The 16,511-nt window shown below is 55.7% G+C and overlaps 1 protein-coding gene across 1 annotated transcript in view; it reads right to left on the reverse strand.

The window, feature by feature from the left end:
• SRRM4 (serine/arginine repetitive matrix 4) overlaps positions 1–16,511 on the reverse strand; it is a 343,462-nt gene that overhangs the window by 2,818 nt on the left and 324,133 nt on the right. Inside the window, 4 exon segments of the mRNA XM_023760416.1 lie at positions 1,004–1,189; positions 2,743–3,047; positions 14,159–14,315; positions 15,927–16,025. Coding sequence (XP_023616184.1) covers positions 1,004–1,189; positions 2,743–3,047; positions 14,159–14,315; positions 15,927–16,025 — 747 coding nt within the window.

A 16,511-nucleotide genomic window follows, 5' to 3' on the forward strand; every position in this document is an offset into this window, starting at 1 on the left:
CGTCTGGCAGGGTCACAGATCTGGGTCCTGGGACTGCGGACAGCCTCAAGCACTGCCGCCCCACCCGCGAGGACATGGATCCAGGTCCCAGACCGTGGACAGCCTCAAGCACTGCCCCCCGCCTGGCAGGATCACAGATCCGGGTCCCAGACCGCAGACAGCCTTGCCTGCTACCGCCTGCCTTCAGTATGCAAATTAGCCGCCATCTTGTTGCTTCAGGGTGGGGGTCCCCACTGGGGTGCCTGGCCAGTCTGGGTGAGGGGCTGAGGGCTGTTTTCAGGCTGGCGGGTGACTGAAGCTCCAAACCTCTCCTTTTTTTTTTTTTTATTCTGGCATTTATTTACCTTCTATGCCTGTCACTGGAGCTGAGAGCCGGCTTTCTCTCTGAGGCTCGGCTGCTGAAAGCAGGTTTCTGGCCTTTGTTTACCTTCTGTATTCGAAACAATGTTGCGGTCTTGCTGGCTGAAGCCTGGCTGACTGAAAGGAGGTTTCTGGGGTTTGGTTTAGCTTCTATATTTGTTACAATGTTTCAAACTGCAAGCTCAGAGGCCAGCAGTGCAGGCGGGGAAGCTTGGCTTCCTCCGTCACTGAAGCAAGGAAGCCTCCCTGTTCACTTCAAGCTGCCTGGCTGCCGGCCGCCATCTTGGCTGGCAGTTAATTTGCATATCACCCTGATTAGCCAATGGGAAGGGTAGCGGCCATACGGCTAATTACCATGTTTCTCTTTTATTAGATAGGATGTTCCAAGTTTTGCTCTAAGTGCCTTGTAGTTCTTGGAACAATCCTTCAGGGTAAGTATTGTTATTATTTTCATTTTGCACATGAGGAAACTGATGTCCAGAGAACTGAACGGAGGCCCAAAGCCAGCAGCTAGTACTGGATAATGGCATTCAACTCACGTCTGCCTGACGCCTCTGCCCACGGGCCCAAGGACGGCTCAGTCCCTGGTACCTCATCAGCTCCCTCAGGGGAAATGCTGCAGAGCCAGGCCAGGCACACTCACCTTTTCCCAGAGGAGGCGGACCGGCTCCGGGGGTACCTGGGGGAGGCCCTGGGGCTGGGGGACCGGGAGGAGTGGCTGGAGGACCGGGTGCTGGCATGGGAGGAGCTGCGGGAGCACCGTCTCCTGGGGGAGCTCTGGGCCGTGGGCGGGACTGCACTGGACTTCTTCACCGGCGACTGCAGTCCCCTGTGGGAGGGAGAGCATCGTCAGTACCGCCTGCCTCTGGCCTGGGGCCCGAGCTGGTACTCGCCTCCCGCCTCTGCCTCAGCTGTGGTGCTCCCGGCACCCCCTCCCTCCTCTTCCCATCCTGCCTCCGGGAAGTGACCCCAGGCCACCGAGGTTGGAGTAGAGGCAGAGTGGGACACATCCCAAGGGGACACTTCACAATATTTTGGGCCACTGGGCAGGGGCACGGTGGTCAATAACATCACATCACGTGCTGGGAGATCTACTCCCTGCCCAGTCTTGCCCGGCCCTTAGATTCCATTAGTGGGAAGGTGTGTGGGTGCTGCTGGGTTTCACCACCTCTCCAGGCTGCAGGCTCCCAGAGAGGAGCAGGCCACTGTGACCAACTAGAAATAAACACACCGTGTCACCATGTGCTTTTATGGGTGCCTTCTATTTAGGACAAGTGATATGATGTTCTCTTTAAGGTGGTACCATAAGTGTCCTCACATGAAGCGTGAGTTTACTGAAGTGAGAGTAGTACAAAGGGAGGGTAAAAATCAAGAAGCTGGATTAAGTTTGGAAACCATCGTGTAGCCGTTCTGCACCTGGGAGAACTGAGACCCAAAGGGTACAGAAGCTTGTTCAGAGCCACCGAGGACAGCGACTGCTCTGTTCTCACTGCCTAGGGCCAGGCTGGGCTCGGTCAGGACCTGCGCACTCGGCTTCGACCAAGGGTCAAGTTCCAACAACAGCAGTAGGTTCAGCCTTCAGGCTCGGCTCTCCTCTCTGGACTCTGGGCCTAGGGGACTGTGTGTTCCTCCTGGAATGTCCCTGTCCCCTCCCTTGTGTCCGGCCTTGGAGCATTCCCACCGCCTGGCACCCCCTCTCTCCCCTCTTTTCTTTTTGGGTCTGAATAATATTCCACAGATTATTTCTCCTTTTATCTACTAAAGGACATCTTGTTACTTCCAGGTTTTCGCAATTAAGAATAAAGCTGTTATACAAACATTAATTGCAGGTTTTTGTGTGGACAAAATTTTCAGTACATTTGGGTAAATATTGTCGTCTACTTTTGAATGACAGCGACTTATTCTAGACAAGAATTCAGCCTCCCCCAGGCCAGAGTGGTTGGTCCAAGTGGCCCAAGCTGGCCAAGCAGAGCCGATGAGCACCTGCCCTGTGCTCTGATGAAGTTTGGGGGGAAGGCATTTCCCTGCCAGTGGCTGGCTACACGGATGGAATGTTAGCTGGATGGACATCTGCCAGTGCCTTGGGAAGGCTGCTCGAGGATGAAGCAACAGAGGGAAGCAGAGCTGAGAGATGTAATGGGAAAGACAGATTCCCAAGGATATATTTTTGAGCCCCTGGATCCAGCTGTACCTGAAGCTGAATATTTCAAAAATCATTTTTAAAAAGTAGGATTTGTTAGAAACTATGCCAGTTCAAGTTGACTTTTTTCCTCTTGCAAATAAAAGACTCCTGGGTGGGAGCCCAGTGGGAGGTGCAGGGCAAGGGTGCGAGACTGCGATGCGGAGCTAAGGCGGCCCCCTCCTCCCGCCCAGGGGACTGACCTTGGCTCTCTGCCCCTGCTGGTGGGGGAGAGGTTGTCCGGAGCCGGCCCCTTGTTCTGGGGCGAGGAGGTGGTGAAGGAGTTCCCTGAATCAGAGGTGTTGCCGCTGGTGAGGTCCCGGCCCTGGCTGCGTTCCCCACCCGGACTCTCCTTCTCCTGCCCCCGCGACCTGCTGGAGCTGATCTGCGTGGAGGGCGGCGAGGAGGTGTCGTTGCCTGAGTCGTACTCCTGGGAGCGTCCGCGGGGGGTGGCGAGCGGGCTGGCTGTTTTGGTAAAGAGGTCAGCAGCAGACCCTGAGCCAGTGATCTGAAAGCAAAAACACCCGTTGGAGGCGCTGAGCATCGGCCGCGGCTGCGTCTAGACAACCTAGAAATGTTTACCGTCATGATGCACTGTAACGAGAGGAGAGAGGAAAGAAGAGACGCCAAAAAACAAAAGCACAACTTCCTGAGAGAATACCACAGAAAGGAGATATTTACCCCCTGCTAGGATAACTGGAAGATTGAGGTGTCATGCAGAGAAAAAGCATGCGATCCAGATTAAACAAAAGAAAAAGGAAATTATACAAAATTTAATTTCTAATGAATTAACACAAACCAAAGAGGCAACTTAATAGAAAGGGGGGGTGGATACACCCTTAATCTAAAACAATAATAAAATAAAGGAAGGGGGAGGGGAAAGAAATGGGACTGTGGGCCTGAAAAAAAAATTATCTTGGAACTGAAAAAAATAAAAAAGATAAAGCCAAAGTTTTAAACTTCAACCAAATTCTCAATGATTTGGACTATTTTTTCTTTTAAATAAAAAGTTGCCTGAATAGATCCTTAAACAAATATCACATGGGGAAAAGAAATGAAATAAAGATGAGCTTTTAAAAAGATATATGTAAAGTCAAGGTCACAAAATGACATTTTAGTAGTTTTCAATTAAAGGGGAAAAGAAAGGGGGTGGGGGGAGGAAGTCAAATAGTCTGACTGAAAACAAACAAAAAGCTCTACGGCATCTGTGTGCGTCCTTCCCCCGGAGCAGGAGCTAAGGCTCTCAGTGGCGTCTAATAAATGCTCTCATGTCTTTGCGGATTTCATCCACTTACCAAGCAAGAGCTCCTCCTTTAGTAGGTGGGTAAGGTGTAAGAGAAAGGGAAGAGCGGGCAACGTGAGTCCATCATTAGAGTCGCAAATGACAAGAAAACACACACACCTTTCTGCACACCCTCACACTTGGCCCTGAACTTCGCGTTTTGGTTTCTCCGTGTTCTGGACAGGGGAGGCGGCAGAGCTGTTCGCTTCCTCTGTAGGGGACCTCAAGCTGCCAGCGCTACCTCACGTCAGTCCCTTAGTGCCCAAGCTGGACCGAGAAAGCTCGCTGACATGTGCGGGGCCAGAGGCTGCATCTGTCTGGGTGCCAGGATGAGGCCACACAGGGAGGGTCTGCTTGCAACAAGGGGCTTGGGGAGGGGCTTGGAGATTTGGCTTTGGGGTGACTGGGAACGAGGAGGGGTTCACCTAAGACAGACGGAGGAGTGAGGGGTGATGGAGAGCCGCCCGTGGGAAGGCGGCGGTGTGTTAGAAGTGCAGCGGACGCTTTTCTCTCAGTTCTGGGTGTCTCACCTGGGATGACACCGGGTTTGGCTCTGGTCCCCGCCAACAGTGCAGGCGTTTTAGCTGCGGCAAGAGGAACCCCTGCCTGGGCCTCCTCCAAGGATAACCATCCCCATGGGATCAAGAGGGCGCCTTGGGAACGACTCTCCCAGCACCTGAGACCCCAGGATCCTGTTTAAATGGCCCGAGCCCCCAGGGTCTCTGTGGCTCATCCCTGGATCTACCTGTTCTCGAAGGTGTGCACACTCCCAGCTCCAGGGGCCTCTCTGGACAGGCCTTGGAGGTTCAGGCTGAGGTGTCAGCGTGCAGGTGTGGGAGGCCCATCCAGGTGCCGCCTGGTGGAGGCGGCGGTCGAGAAGGGAGGGCCAGGCCCTGGGCAGGTTTCCCACCCTGCCACGCCCTGCCCGGCGCCCTGAAGGGCCTGAGATCCCCGACTTAGATCGGAGATGCTTGTGAAGACAGGCTTGCCAAGGCAGGAGCACGCATTTCACTGAAGTGCGCTGGCTTGACTTATAGACATGCAGACGCTTCCCGGACCCCACACACATACTCTGTGGGCCTCACCATCACAGCCTGCCTGCCCCCACTTTATCTCACGCATTGCGGGCTTTCTTAGGAACATTCCTGCCTTCTCAGCAGTTGGCCTGAGGGTGAGACACAGAAACACGCAACTGGGAGAGTCGCCGAGGTGCCTCTGACAGCTCAGCATGTCAGCTCCGGGCCTGGGGGGCAGGGCTTCCTTGTGGATTCTCCCAGGAGGCTTTGGGCACAGCCAAGGGATGGCCCAGCGTGGCCATGGTCTACCCAGCATGGCGGCTGCTGTCCCTGCTTGGGTCCCGGCTAGCTGTGCCCTGGAGAAGGGACCTCAAAATAAGTTGCTTAGGCGGAGTTTCTAGTTCTGTTTTGTCTTCCTCTTGGCAACATGGCTGTCACGGGAGTGGGGAAGGAGAGGTGTATTTCCACGGCCGGTCAGGAGTCAGGAAGTGCCCCGGGCCCGGCGCTGGGGCCGAGCGCTCAGCTGGGGCGTGGACCAGGGATGGGCTCCAAGACTCCTCAGAGGTGGTGGGTGTCTGGTGGCCGGGATGTCACCGGTGAACCAGGCAAGCCCTCCTTGGAGGGAACCAGGCTCCAGTTAAGGGGCCGAGAGAACAGCGATTCCCGTGATCCCTGGCCTGCTCGCTGGGCGCAGCCAGGCTGGGCCTTTCTCTCCCCAGAACCTGGCAGAGCTGGACCCTCCCCTTGTCTGTGCGCAAAGCCTTGGCTGCTCATTTCACATGATTGGCCCTAGTGCATTGTGGGTCCCCGCCGGCAAAGATTTGGCGAGTGGGAGGCCCCTTAGGGCTGGTGGCGGGAGAAGGGGACCTTTTCTTCTCCACCCCACACCCTGCGCTCAGGGGGACACTTTCGGGGCGTCTCTACCTGACCACAGCCAATATCCACACGGAACTTGCGAGTTTAGAACCAAGAATTCTACATGGCATCGTGCTTCCCATTGTCACCAGAAAACAGAGAGAACGGTGCTACTGCCATGACCCCACGGGGTTGACATGACCCCCACCTGGTGCCTAAAAATACCAACCCCTGCGGCCTGTTTACAAGTCCCGCTGCTCGGGATGAATCTTATTCTGTGACACGCATGACCGCGTCCTTTACAGCCCTGCCCTCTGGCTGCGGTGCCCCAGGTCGGGATTCACAACCGGCCTGGTCAGTGGGGGGAGGGGGTTCACCCCACGGCCCAGGGCACAGCAGGGTCACGTCACATCCCTGGCAGGTTCCGAACATACAATCCTTCTCACTCTATTTGACCTGCTTGGGTTGGAGTATTTACCTGGGGTGGGTGGGGGGAGGGAGGACATGCATCCCTGCTTCTTTCCGCTGAAATCTATTTGGTTCTGTCTTTACACGTCTTGATGGCTCATCGATATTTCCAGGGGACAGGACGTTTTAATACATTCATTAGAGACGTCTGGTTAGTTTAATGGCCTCGCAGCCTGACTCTACCTTTTCCAGAGCTTGCCATTCACCCACACAAAGAGGAGACACAACTGAAGGGAGCCAGAGGGAATGCGTGTGTGTGTGTGTGTGTGTGTGTGGGGGGGGGGGGGGTGACAGCTACAAGGACGCACATGACCAAGTCTCGACTCCGTCCCTGGCCTCTGCCCTCCCGTCTCGGGGTCTCCTTCTGAGCCGGGCGCCCACTCCAGCATGGAAGATGCAAACAGGCCCGTACCACCCTGACACCAGGGCAGCTGCCCGGCTCCACCCTGTCTCCTCCTTTACGTAACAGCCTCTCAAAATTCATCTCTGAGCTCTTCTCCATCCACTGGGACTTTCTCCGCTAGGCCCGCAGCTGCTGCCTGCCCCTTTCTTCCCGGCTTGGCTGCAAAACGGTGCTCAAGATACTTGCTAGGAGCCACCTAGACCTGCTGCCCAGTAACAGTGTCTGCAGGGAGCCAGGGACCCATTTAAGATGGGGAGCTCCTCAGACCAGGGCTGTCCTCTTTGGTCCCCTCTGACTCCTTCCTCCACCTCGGCCTTGCCCTTCCTTTCATGTCTTCACAAAGGCCCACCCTTCGGTCTTGACTTGAACCTTCAGCCCCGGTAAGATCTGCTTAACCACCAGGTGAACAGCACCGGCCTTACTATGGGTTCTCCGGGAAATGGAGCCGGGAATTCGAGTGCTGGTAGTGTGTCCCAGAGGGCGTGGCCGTAGGGACATGGGGGGATGAGATGAGGGAGAGGGGGACCCAGTAGAAGATGTATCAAACCAGCTGCCACAGTGGGCGCCGGAGGACAGGAGCCGGGGCAGAACTGACGCCAGGGCCCGGCTCAGCCTGGGCGGGGCTGCGCGTTGACTCCCCATCCCGCCACTCCCACTCGGGCTGAAGCCCGCGCCCGAGCTCTCACTTCTCGCATTTGTCCGGACGGCCTCATGGCCACGCAAGGCGGCCTTGGACGGACAGAGACATCGCCTGGCAGCTGGAAGTTGACCATGAACCCCCGGGGGGACAGAGATGCTTTGTTTTGGATACGCCCCTTCGTATGCGCAACCACCAATATACACTAACCCAGTGGTTGGCAAACTGCAGCTCGAGAGCCACATGCGGCTCTTCCACTGCTGACTAACTGACAACACTGTAGAATGGGGTGCTTTCACCTAACAACCCCGTTCCGGTTCGTGTTGAAGAAATAAGATCTTGCAATGCTGGGTGCACATTCCTGCAGTATCAGCGTGAGAGTCACGGCGGCGGCCTTGTCGGGGCCTGAGCTCTCCGGCCCCAAGCCCCACAAGGCCCCCCACAAGGCCCCTGAGACACCAGAGTCTGTGCCCCTCTGTTCTAAGTGTTGTTACCCCCTCACTCTTAAAGCAACAGGGACACCTGTGTGCTGTGTGGCCCGTCTCACCTTCCAGAGCTACAGTGGATCGCTCCCGCTCCCCCATCTCGACCTTTCACCCCTCCCGGGCTTTGTCAATGAAACGAACTAGGAGACCAGAGCATAAGCCTTATCGATGGGAAGGACTGCCGACCTCAGATTTGATTTTTAAGGGACAAGCTCCTGGCCATGGGAGCGAGCAAGCAGCCCCTCTCCTGCAGCTCCTCGGCTGAAGCTCCCGTCCTCCCCCGCGCTCATCAGCCTGCCTCATCTCCTTTCCCAACACACTCGGCGTTAACACTTGAGTTTTTCTAATAAGTAATTAAGTCCCCTCACCACGAACTCCGGCTGCGGCGTTTCACTGGGAGTCTCGCTCAGCCTCCAGGGAAGCCGGCACTGTTATTTATTGTTTTTGTCTCAAATCATTATTTAATCAAGAACGGGGGAAAAAGACAACCTCTCACTTACACTTTAAAATTTAATTTCAGCCGAATTCCGAGATCAAGAGGCAGCATAGCCTAATAGGTTACAAAAATACAATCAGGAAGAGAATTCCAATTAAGCTGAACAAGTCCATTTGCTGAGCTCCGAAGGGCCCCGTGGAGAGAGACGGCTATAAATTTCTTTCCCTTCCCTGCAAACGGGGGCTGGAAACTCTCAAGTGAACCGAGAGCTGCTGGCAGAGCTTTTAGCTAGAGGGGCTGGTTGTTTCTTTTTAAAAAATCCTTTTGTTGCACAGACATTCAGTTTATTTTGCTTGCTGTTGTTCATCTTCCTTTGCAAACTAATTAGGAAGACAGGAAAAGAATGGATTCATTGACCTGTTGGGAGTTCACTGGAGGGGAGCAGGGGCTGGAGAAGGAGAGGGAGACCTGCTGGGGACTGAGGGGAGGTGACAGAGGCCAGGGGGCTGGAGCCATTGTGGGGCTGTGCACCGCATTTGACCTTGGGCCCAGGGAGTGGTCTGGCCTCCTCCTGTCTTTCCCTCCAGATGAGTATGGGCGGCTCCAGCTTCTAATTTCGCTGAAGGCCCGCTTGCTGGCCCCAGCCCCCCGGTTCTCAGCCCTCTCAGCACGGATCCAGTTGGATGGGTTTTCACCAGCCCCAACAACCAAGAGGACCCCAGGCAGTGGAAGGAGCTGCATTCATTTAAAGGCGCATCCTTTCTCCTGAGGCCATGCCCGGCTGACCTTTTCTGGTGGGAGATGCCACTTTCCACTAAAAACACACACAACCCACGGGTCTCACAACCCCTCAAGCCTCAGGCTGCCCTTCTGCACGCTGGTCCCTCTCCTCTAAACCGCAGGGAATGCGCTGGGCATGGAACGTTCCTGTCCAGGGAGAGCCCGGGGGCTTTTGCAGAATCTGCAGGAGCCTGGGCCAGGGCTCCAAAGGCCAGGGCCCCCCACGTGCTGCCCCTTGGCCTCAGTTTCCCTGTTTACAAAATAGGAAGCAGAATGCCTTCCCGCCCTTCTCCGAGGGTTGCTCTGCAGGTCACCAGAGAGCTTGGCTGTGATTAAACCTTGCAAAGTGAGAGATACTCCAAAACATCACGTCTGGGTCTATTTGGAGTAAGTCTAATGAAGCCACTCTGACAACAAACAACAGCCCGAGTGACACTGCACTGGGGGTGTCACCCAAGCACTGGGCTGTTTCCACACAGAACTGCAGCTGCAGGAGGCAGGAGCCTTGCCTGCTCACCAGTGCCTGGCACACAGTAGGTGCTTTGTGCATGTCTTCAAATGAATGAAGAGTCTATCTCAGTCCATCTGCACGACTGCCCGATCAGCCCAAGGTACAGACAAGGACACAGAGGCCCAACGAAGTGAAATTACAGGAGGGAGGCCGGGCAGCTACACACACGGTCTCTGAGGTGGGCGTTCTGGGTGAGAATCTTAGCTTCTCCATTGAGAAGTTGCCTCTTCCTAGGTTTTTCTAGGCTATAGTTTCCTCATTGTAAAAGGGGGTATTAGTGGAAGCCCTTGAAGGGCTACTAGGAGAAATAAATCAGATGACACATGCACAGAATTCAGCCTAGCACCTGGCGCATTAGTTATTGCTGTTACCAGGGTCTCACAGGGAGACAAGGTCAAGACCTTTCGAGTATCCAGATCTGCCTCAAAGTCTTCATCACTGCCCTCCATTGCCTCTTCTTGTAGACAGATGTCATGAGACCCTCTTTTATGGACCCCAAGTTCTGCTTTTTTCCTTCTTGTTTTTTTTGGGGCATCTGGGCAGATTTTTATTGGCAACGAGTTTGTGGCGACCGTTAGCCCCAGCTAGATTCTGGAGGAGGAGAAACAGAGCCTGCCCTGCTCCTGGGTCCAGCTTCCGTCTCGATCAGCCCTGTCCTGACTCCCTCCCAGTTACATGGCGATATGCTTCCTATTTTGTAAACAGGGTGTCGCCAAACCTTGGGGCCGCCAACCTGCCATTCATTCCATGCTCTGGCTCTCAGAGTAAGCTTCTGCGGCACAAGCGATGATTCATACCAGCTCCCCTTCCTCCCAATTGGGCTACCTGCCCAAGTCATTTCACCTCTCTGAGCCTCAGTTTTTCCATCTGAAAAATAGTGATAATAATTGTATCCTCAAAAAACTATTCTGTGGATCAAGTGGGGAAAAACTGTGTAAAATATGTGACAGGGCCTGGCACATAGTGTCCCCCTCCCTCTGTCATCATCCATCTCAATTTGGTGAACTCCTACTCATCCTTCAAAGCCCAGCTCAAATGTCCCTTTATTTATAAAGCCCTCTCAGACACCAAGACAATACTGTCTGGTCCTTCTTCTGTGGTCCTACTACCCATTGTATCTGCTTCCATCACCCTTAGAGGTGATGTTAAAAATATTCAACGATAATTGGTTGGGTGTGGATACTCCTTCCACAGGTCGCTGGCCTTGGTACTGAAGGGCTGTCCAGTATAACTCTTTGTTGCTGGACTGTAAGGGGTCCAGAAAGCACCAGAGGAGAAAGGAGATGGCTTTGTTGAGTGGGGGTGGGGGAGAGGGCAGGTGGCAGTGGGGGGTGGAGATGGTGATGACAGGGTCTATTTAGCAACCGGTGTGCAAGTATTTGAATATTTTAACAATCGAGGAGGTGCTCACCGACTCGGTCTCGCCCTAATTGCAACACTTATCTCACTGTGTCGCAGCATTCTGTTGACTACTAGCCTGTGAGCTCTGGAGTTCAAGGGGAGGGTTCTATTCATGTCTCTGTCTCTCTAAGGCCTGGACGAGATGGTCGAGTGGAGATCAGGAGCGTGAATGAGGCTGTGAAGGGTCCCTGAATTGTTTCCTTGGGAGCCTCCATTTGGATTTGAGCTCAGGCCCAGCAAGAGGGCTTCAGGTTATCTTTAGCTCACCAAGTAGGATTGCAATGAGACAGGACCCCGGATTTGCATATTCATATATGCAAATATGCCCCTTGATGTGATACACCACCCTTGATTTTTCAAAGAGCTGTGCATATGAAATGCCTGCAATGGAGTGGGGCAGGAACCGTGGCACAGGAGACCCCCACCTCCTGTCCTGGAATTCTGTCTCCATCCCCGACTCCGGCCTTCACTTCCTGCTTCCTTCGGCTCACTCCCGCTCACCTTTGGCTTCCCAGTTAGTTAGCCTTCTCTGCCCTAAATAACCCCCGAGTCCTGTGCCAGCCGCTCGCCTTCGAGCCGCCTCAGCATCCCTGCACTCACTGCTGTGGATTGTCCTACACAGTGTCTACCCGTCTGCCGCCGCCCACGAGGCACAGACTGCTCCTCACCCACTGGATCCCCAGACAAGGTCAGAGCTGACCCTTCATAGATGCTCAGTGGGTAACTGGTCGATGGGAATGGATGACTGAACGGGTGATCAATGACAGTGGCGTGCTGTTCTCTTTAACAGGGAGCTCAGGAAAAATGTGGGGCCAGGACTTGGAAAACCTCTGGTCCCACCTGGCACCTTGTCTCATCTCTGCCTTTGCAGAAGAGAAGAGGAGAGAGGGTCTGGCCTGGAGGGCACTCAGGGCCAGAACTGGGGGGCATCCGATGTGCCCACAAGTCAGGCAACCACGAGGGGGTGGGCCCAGCCACACGGGCTGCAGCCGCCCTCCAGGGCGAAAGGAAACTGAAGGCAGTGGGGAGCAGGGCCTGGCTCTAAGTCCCCCTCGTCCGCTGTCTAGTCGGCCAGAACCACACTACCCTGTGTCACTATCACCACCATGGCTGCTACCACTCCTGCTTCCCCTGCTACATCATTAGCATCGACCAGAACAGCATGTGCATTGCCTGCTGCAGCCTAAGATGTTTACTTGCACGGGCTCACTGAACCCGCACACGGGCCTGTGAGGAGGGAGGTCACATTAGTATCTGAGTTTGCAGATTTAGAGGAAACAGAGGCACAGCCAGTTCATGGGACCTGCTGAAGGTGCCCAGTGGGAGGGGCAGAGCCGGCACCGGGACGCTGTTGTCATGACACCCGCTAACACAGCTGGGTCTGCCCTGTGCCACGCACTGGGAGCTTTGCTTTGCTTTTGGTTCACCTCGTTGCTTTGCTTTTGTCCTAACAACAAGGCTTCTGAAGAAGAGCCTTGTCTTCATTTTTTAACAGATGAGGAAACTGTGGCTCCAAAGGCTGCAGTACCGATGCTGAGTGTGGAGCCAGCCTTGGACCACACCTCGTGACCGTGTGCGCCAACAGCTCCCACTTGCCATGGCGCGTGGAGGTCACTGGCCTTCTGTGCGGCTTTCTCTTCCTGGAATCGGGAGTTGTCGGGCGAGCTCTCAAGGTCCCTGCCTTCTACCCAGGGATGAGCTTGCAGCTCTTCTGAGAAGGCTGGGCCCACGGGGACATCACGGCTCCAAGAGCCGACAGCGATCTTGTCCCACAGCGGCTGTGGGGGGACCACTCTCCCCCCGACTTCCGGACAGACCTGCGCTGTCAGGAACCCGTCCCAGGCAGGTGACGACACAGCCAGCTGCTCCCAGGGGCACTTTTTCATGAGGGTCCTGGGGGCCACCGAATGGGTTGCCACAAATGCCATGGCCGGGGAGACTGGGTGGCTTCACTGACTCAGAAGCATTCTTACTGCTTGGATTTTAAACGTATCTCCACCTTTGCACCAATTCCCCCGGGGAGACCATCTCCTCATTTTGCAGGTGAGGAAGCCGAGGCTGGGAGGGATAAAAGGAATTGTCGAGCCAAGCCTGGAACCGGACTCCAAACCTCTGCACACAGGGGCCTCAGAGGCACTCGGGGCGGGCAGGCTGCAGGTGCCAGCACCCAGCACACAGGCACGTCTCGGGGAGGCTGGGAGGTGTGGCGGTTCCAGCAACGGGGGGAATTGGGCAGGTTGAACCTCGGTGGTTCAGGGCGCCTTGGCTGGTAACGGAGGGTCTAGAATGCACGACGGAGCCAACCAGTGTGTCAATCAGACCCAACGAGGCTTGTCATCACCTTCTCTTCCCTGACCTCCCAGCAAGCACCTCTTTCCCCGTCTTCCTCCGCATCCTTCCTAAGGGAGCAGCAGCCTGAAATCACCCGTTTGCTCATGGCCAGACAGAGGGGTCCCTCCTACCGGCAGTCACACCTGCAGACTCCCTCGGGGTCTGTCTGTCCTTAGCATCTACAACAGGCCGTCATATACTTTATGTTTTGTATATCCCCAACCACCCCTCTGGAAATGTTTACCGATGAGAAAACTGAGTTTCAATGAGGCTAAGTGACCTTCCCAAAGCGGCACAGCCAGGAAGTGGCAACGCTGGGACCCGTGTCCACCTCATCTCCACCCCCTTGCCCAGGGGCTTCGTGGGTCGGCCGCCTGGAGTCACAGTTGGAGGAGGGCGTGTGGCCCAGGACCACTTGCTCTGCTCTGTGGTCTGTACCCAGACCTCAACCTCTCGGAGCCGTTTTGCCTTTTTTTTTGGTCCCAGCTGTGGAAGGGACTAGGGAGAGGAGCTATGCCCGCCCCGCCCCGCCCTTCCCCCCGCCCCCAGACCTCTGCAGACCGCGAGAGGATGCAGGGCCATGCATGCAGGGCTGTGTTCACACAGTGAAGCCACGTCCCGGCGGCAGTCAACGCCGGGGTCTGGCTGCGTCAGAGACGTGGACTTCATTGATCAGCTGGGGTGCTTCCTGTCCCTTCCTCCCCCAGGAGGCTCCCCCAGTGCCTCACACCTGCGTTCCCGGAGATGTCACTCTGGAGACTGTCACTATGTATGTTTCAACATCCCCGGGGATTTCCATTTGTCTACCACCCAGCCCAGCCCCAGTCCCCAAGCCGAGTGCTGCCAAAGGCTGGCGAACGAGCATTGGGTTGATCTACAACGAGGTCTGAAACCAGGGGGGTAGCTGCCCGGAACTGAATTAACGTGTGGTATACACTGCCCTCAACTTGTCCCCCCCGCACCCCCCCAGGTGTCATGGCCAAGACTGGCCGAGGAGCCGTGCAGAATACTTACTACACCCCTGGCCGACAGGAGGCTGAGCATCTGGAGGGGCTGGCTAGGCGGGTGGCTGGACCGGGCCTGGGGGCTGGCCTTGCCGAGGGTCTTGGAGCAGCGGCGGGAGTGCCTGTGGCGAGACTTCCGCCCTTCCTCGGGGGACCGGCCGCGGTGCCTGGGGTCAGGGAGAGAGACCTGAGGGTCTGTCCAAGGGGAGCTTGGCAGAGAGGAGGCTGAGGGTCCCATAGGATCTGAGGACTAGAGTGTGTGTTTGTATAAACTCCACGCGCATCCATCCACCCACCCACCCACCTGCCCATTCATTCATTCTCTCATTGCCTCACTTGTTCATTTAACAAATGTTTATTTACGCACCTGGCACCGTTTTAGGGGCCGGGTTCAGCTATGAAGACAGGAAAGGTCCCTACCCTGATTCAGTTTAGTGTCCTTCGCACATCTGAGAGGTATCTGTGTGCCGTGCCTGGAGGTGACTGTGTGTGTGTCTGGGCCTGTCCGTCTGTGTTTTCATGTTTGTCTATAAATATAACCGCAGATTTCTGTGTGTCTTTGTGTATGTGACTTCGCCATCTGTGAAACAGGCATCTTACTGACACCCAAAACGCTTGGGGAAAATGTAGCTGACAAAAGTGACAAAGCTGCCTCCTGCAAGCCTGTCAGGCCGAGGTCTGGCTACCCTGCCCGGCGTCCCACCCAGAGGCACCTCTGACTCAGAAAGGGCCCTCGTTTAGGTTCCTCACGCTCGGCACCTCGCTCACTCGCCCAGGGAAACGGAAAATTCTCCCTCCTCGCCCCGCCCTCATCCGAACTGAATCTCACCGTATGCAGGGTGGGATCCAGGCACTGGTATTTTAAAAAACTTCCAAGGTGATGGCAAAGGGCAGCCAAAGTGAAGAAGGCCTGGGCTAGCCCGCGGCCTCCTTGGGATGATTGAGAGAGAAAAGGTACGTGAAAGGGTAGCTCAGTGCCAGACCCCATGGGCTTGGAGAGGCATTTCCCCTCCTCCTTGCTCCAGAGCTTCTGAGCGGACTGGGATGCAGCGGGACCAGGACAGTGAGATTTAAAGACCTCCCCGGTGACGTGAACACGTAGCCATGTGGGAGAAGCATTTAAGAAAAAATAAAGTGGTCGCCGGCATCCGGAAGCTGGCCTGGTGCTCAGGTGGCCTTGGTGTTCCCACTGCACGTCAGCAGTTTCAATCACTGGCACCCACAAAGCCACTCCTTCTTCTGTTCTCCTCAGGCCGGGGCAGCAGCGCGTCAGCACAGGAAGGGCCTCAGAACGAGGCACTTTGTGCTGTGTGACCTTTCATAGGTTGCTTAACATCTCTGTGCTTAGAGCAACCCTTAGCGGGAGCGCAAAGTCCAGAGCCAGACGCCCCAGTTCAATCTTCGTCTGTCACTCAGTCGCTAAGTGAGGAGCAAGTTCCTAACCTCTCTGAGCCTCAGTGTCCTCATCTCTACAATGGGGATCACCAAGCACCTATTGCCTAAGGTGGTGGAGGAGCCCCTGTAGCTGAGAGTGGGAGAGCCTGCGCTCCCCAGTGTGGTCACAGGTACCAAGGAGGCATGTGTGTTGGTTAGTGGTGATGGTGGTCCCTGGAGTGCAGGCAGCGACTCTCCAGGGAAGTGATGACAGTGCCGGGGGTGGGGAGTGGGGAAGGGGGCATCCCTCTGCTGGGACAGTGGCATGGGAGGCAAAGCTGATGTAACAGAAACTGGGCTCTGGGCAGCGGCTGGGTGAGGGGCCCTTTGGGGCGACGGGCTACCTGCTCTCGCAGCTGGAGGACCGGGACTCCGAGCTCTGGGATCGCGAGAGCCTGTGGTGGTGGCGGTGGCGGTGAGACTTTCGGGGCCGGCTTCGCGATCTTGAGGTTGTTTTTGGGGGGGGGGGAGGAAAGAGAGAGAGAGAAAAAGAGATTGAGATTGAGTGATTGACCTTCTGATTGGACAGGGATGCAGTCTGATCGGACTCGTGTGACAAACCTTGTCCTCTGCCAGTGTCCCTGCCAAAGTTAAGCATCTCCCTCCACCTCACCCCATCACCCTTGCTCCCCACGGGGCACCTGGGGTCTCTAATCAGCCCTACTGGACACAAGTGAGCAGGAAGGGGGCTCTGGAGGAGCCGCCTGCGGACCCAGCCTCCCCTGCAGGAAGCAGGCTGCCAACCACACCCTGGACAGGAGCGACCCCACCTGTCCCCTCTCCCTCACCTAAGGCTGGAGTCGCTCAGCAGCCCCACGCGCCAGGCAGGCACCACGGTGTCAGCCCAGGGCCTGGGCTGCAGGAGGAGCCTTTGTCCACAATAATGGTGTGGTGCTGGGTCTGTTAATTTCTCAAGTGAATATAGAACT

This window comes from Myotis lucifugus, unplaced genomic scaffold (genome assembly GCF_000147115.1).
Source record: "Myotis lucifugus unplaced genomic scaffold, Myoluc2.0 scaffold_181, whole genome shotgun sequence".
NCBI classification, from domain to species: domain Eukaryota; kingdom Metazoa; phylum Chordata; class Mammalia; order Chiroptera; family Vespertilionidae; genus Myotis; species Myotis lucifugus.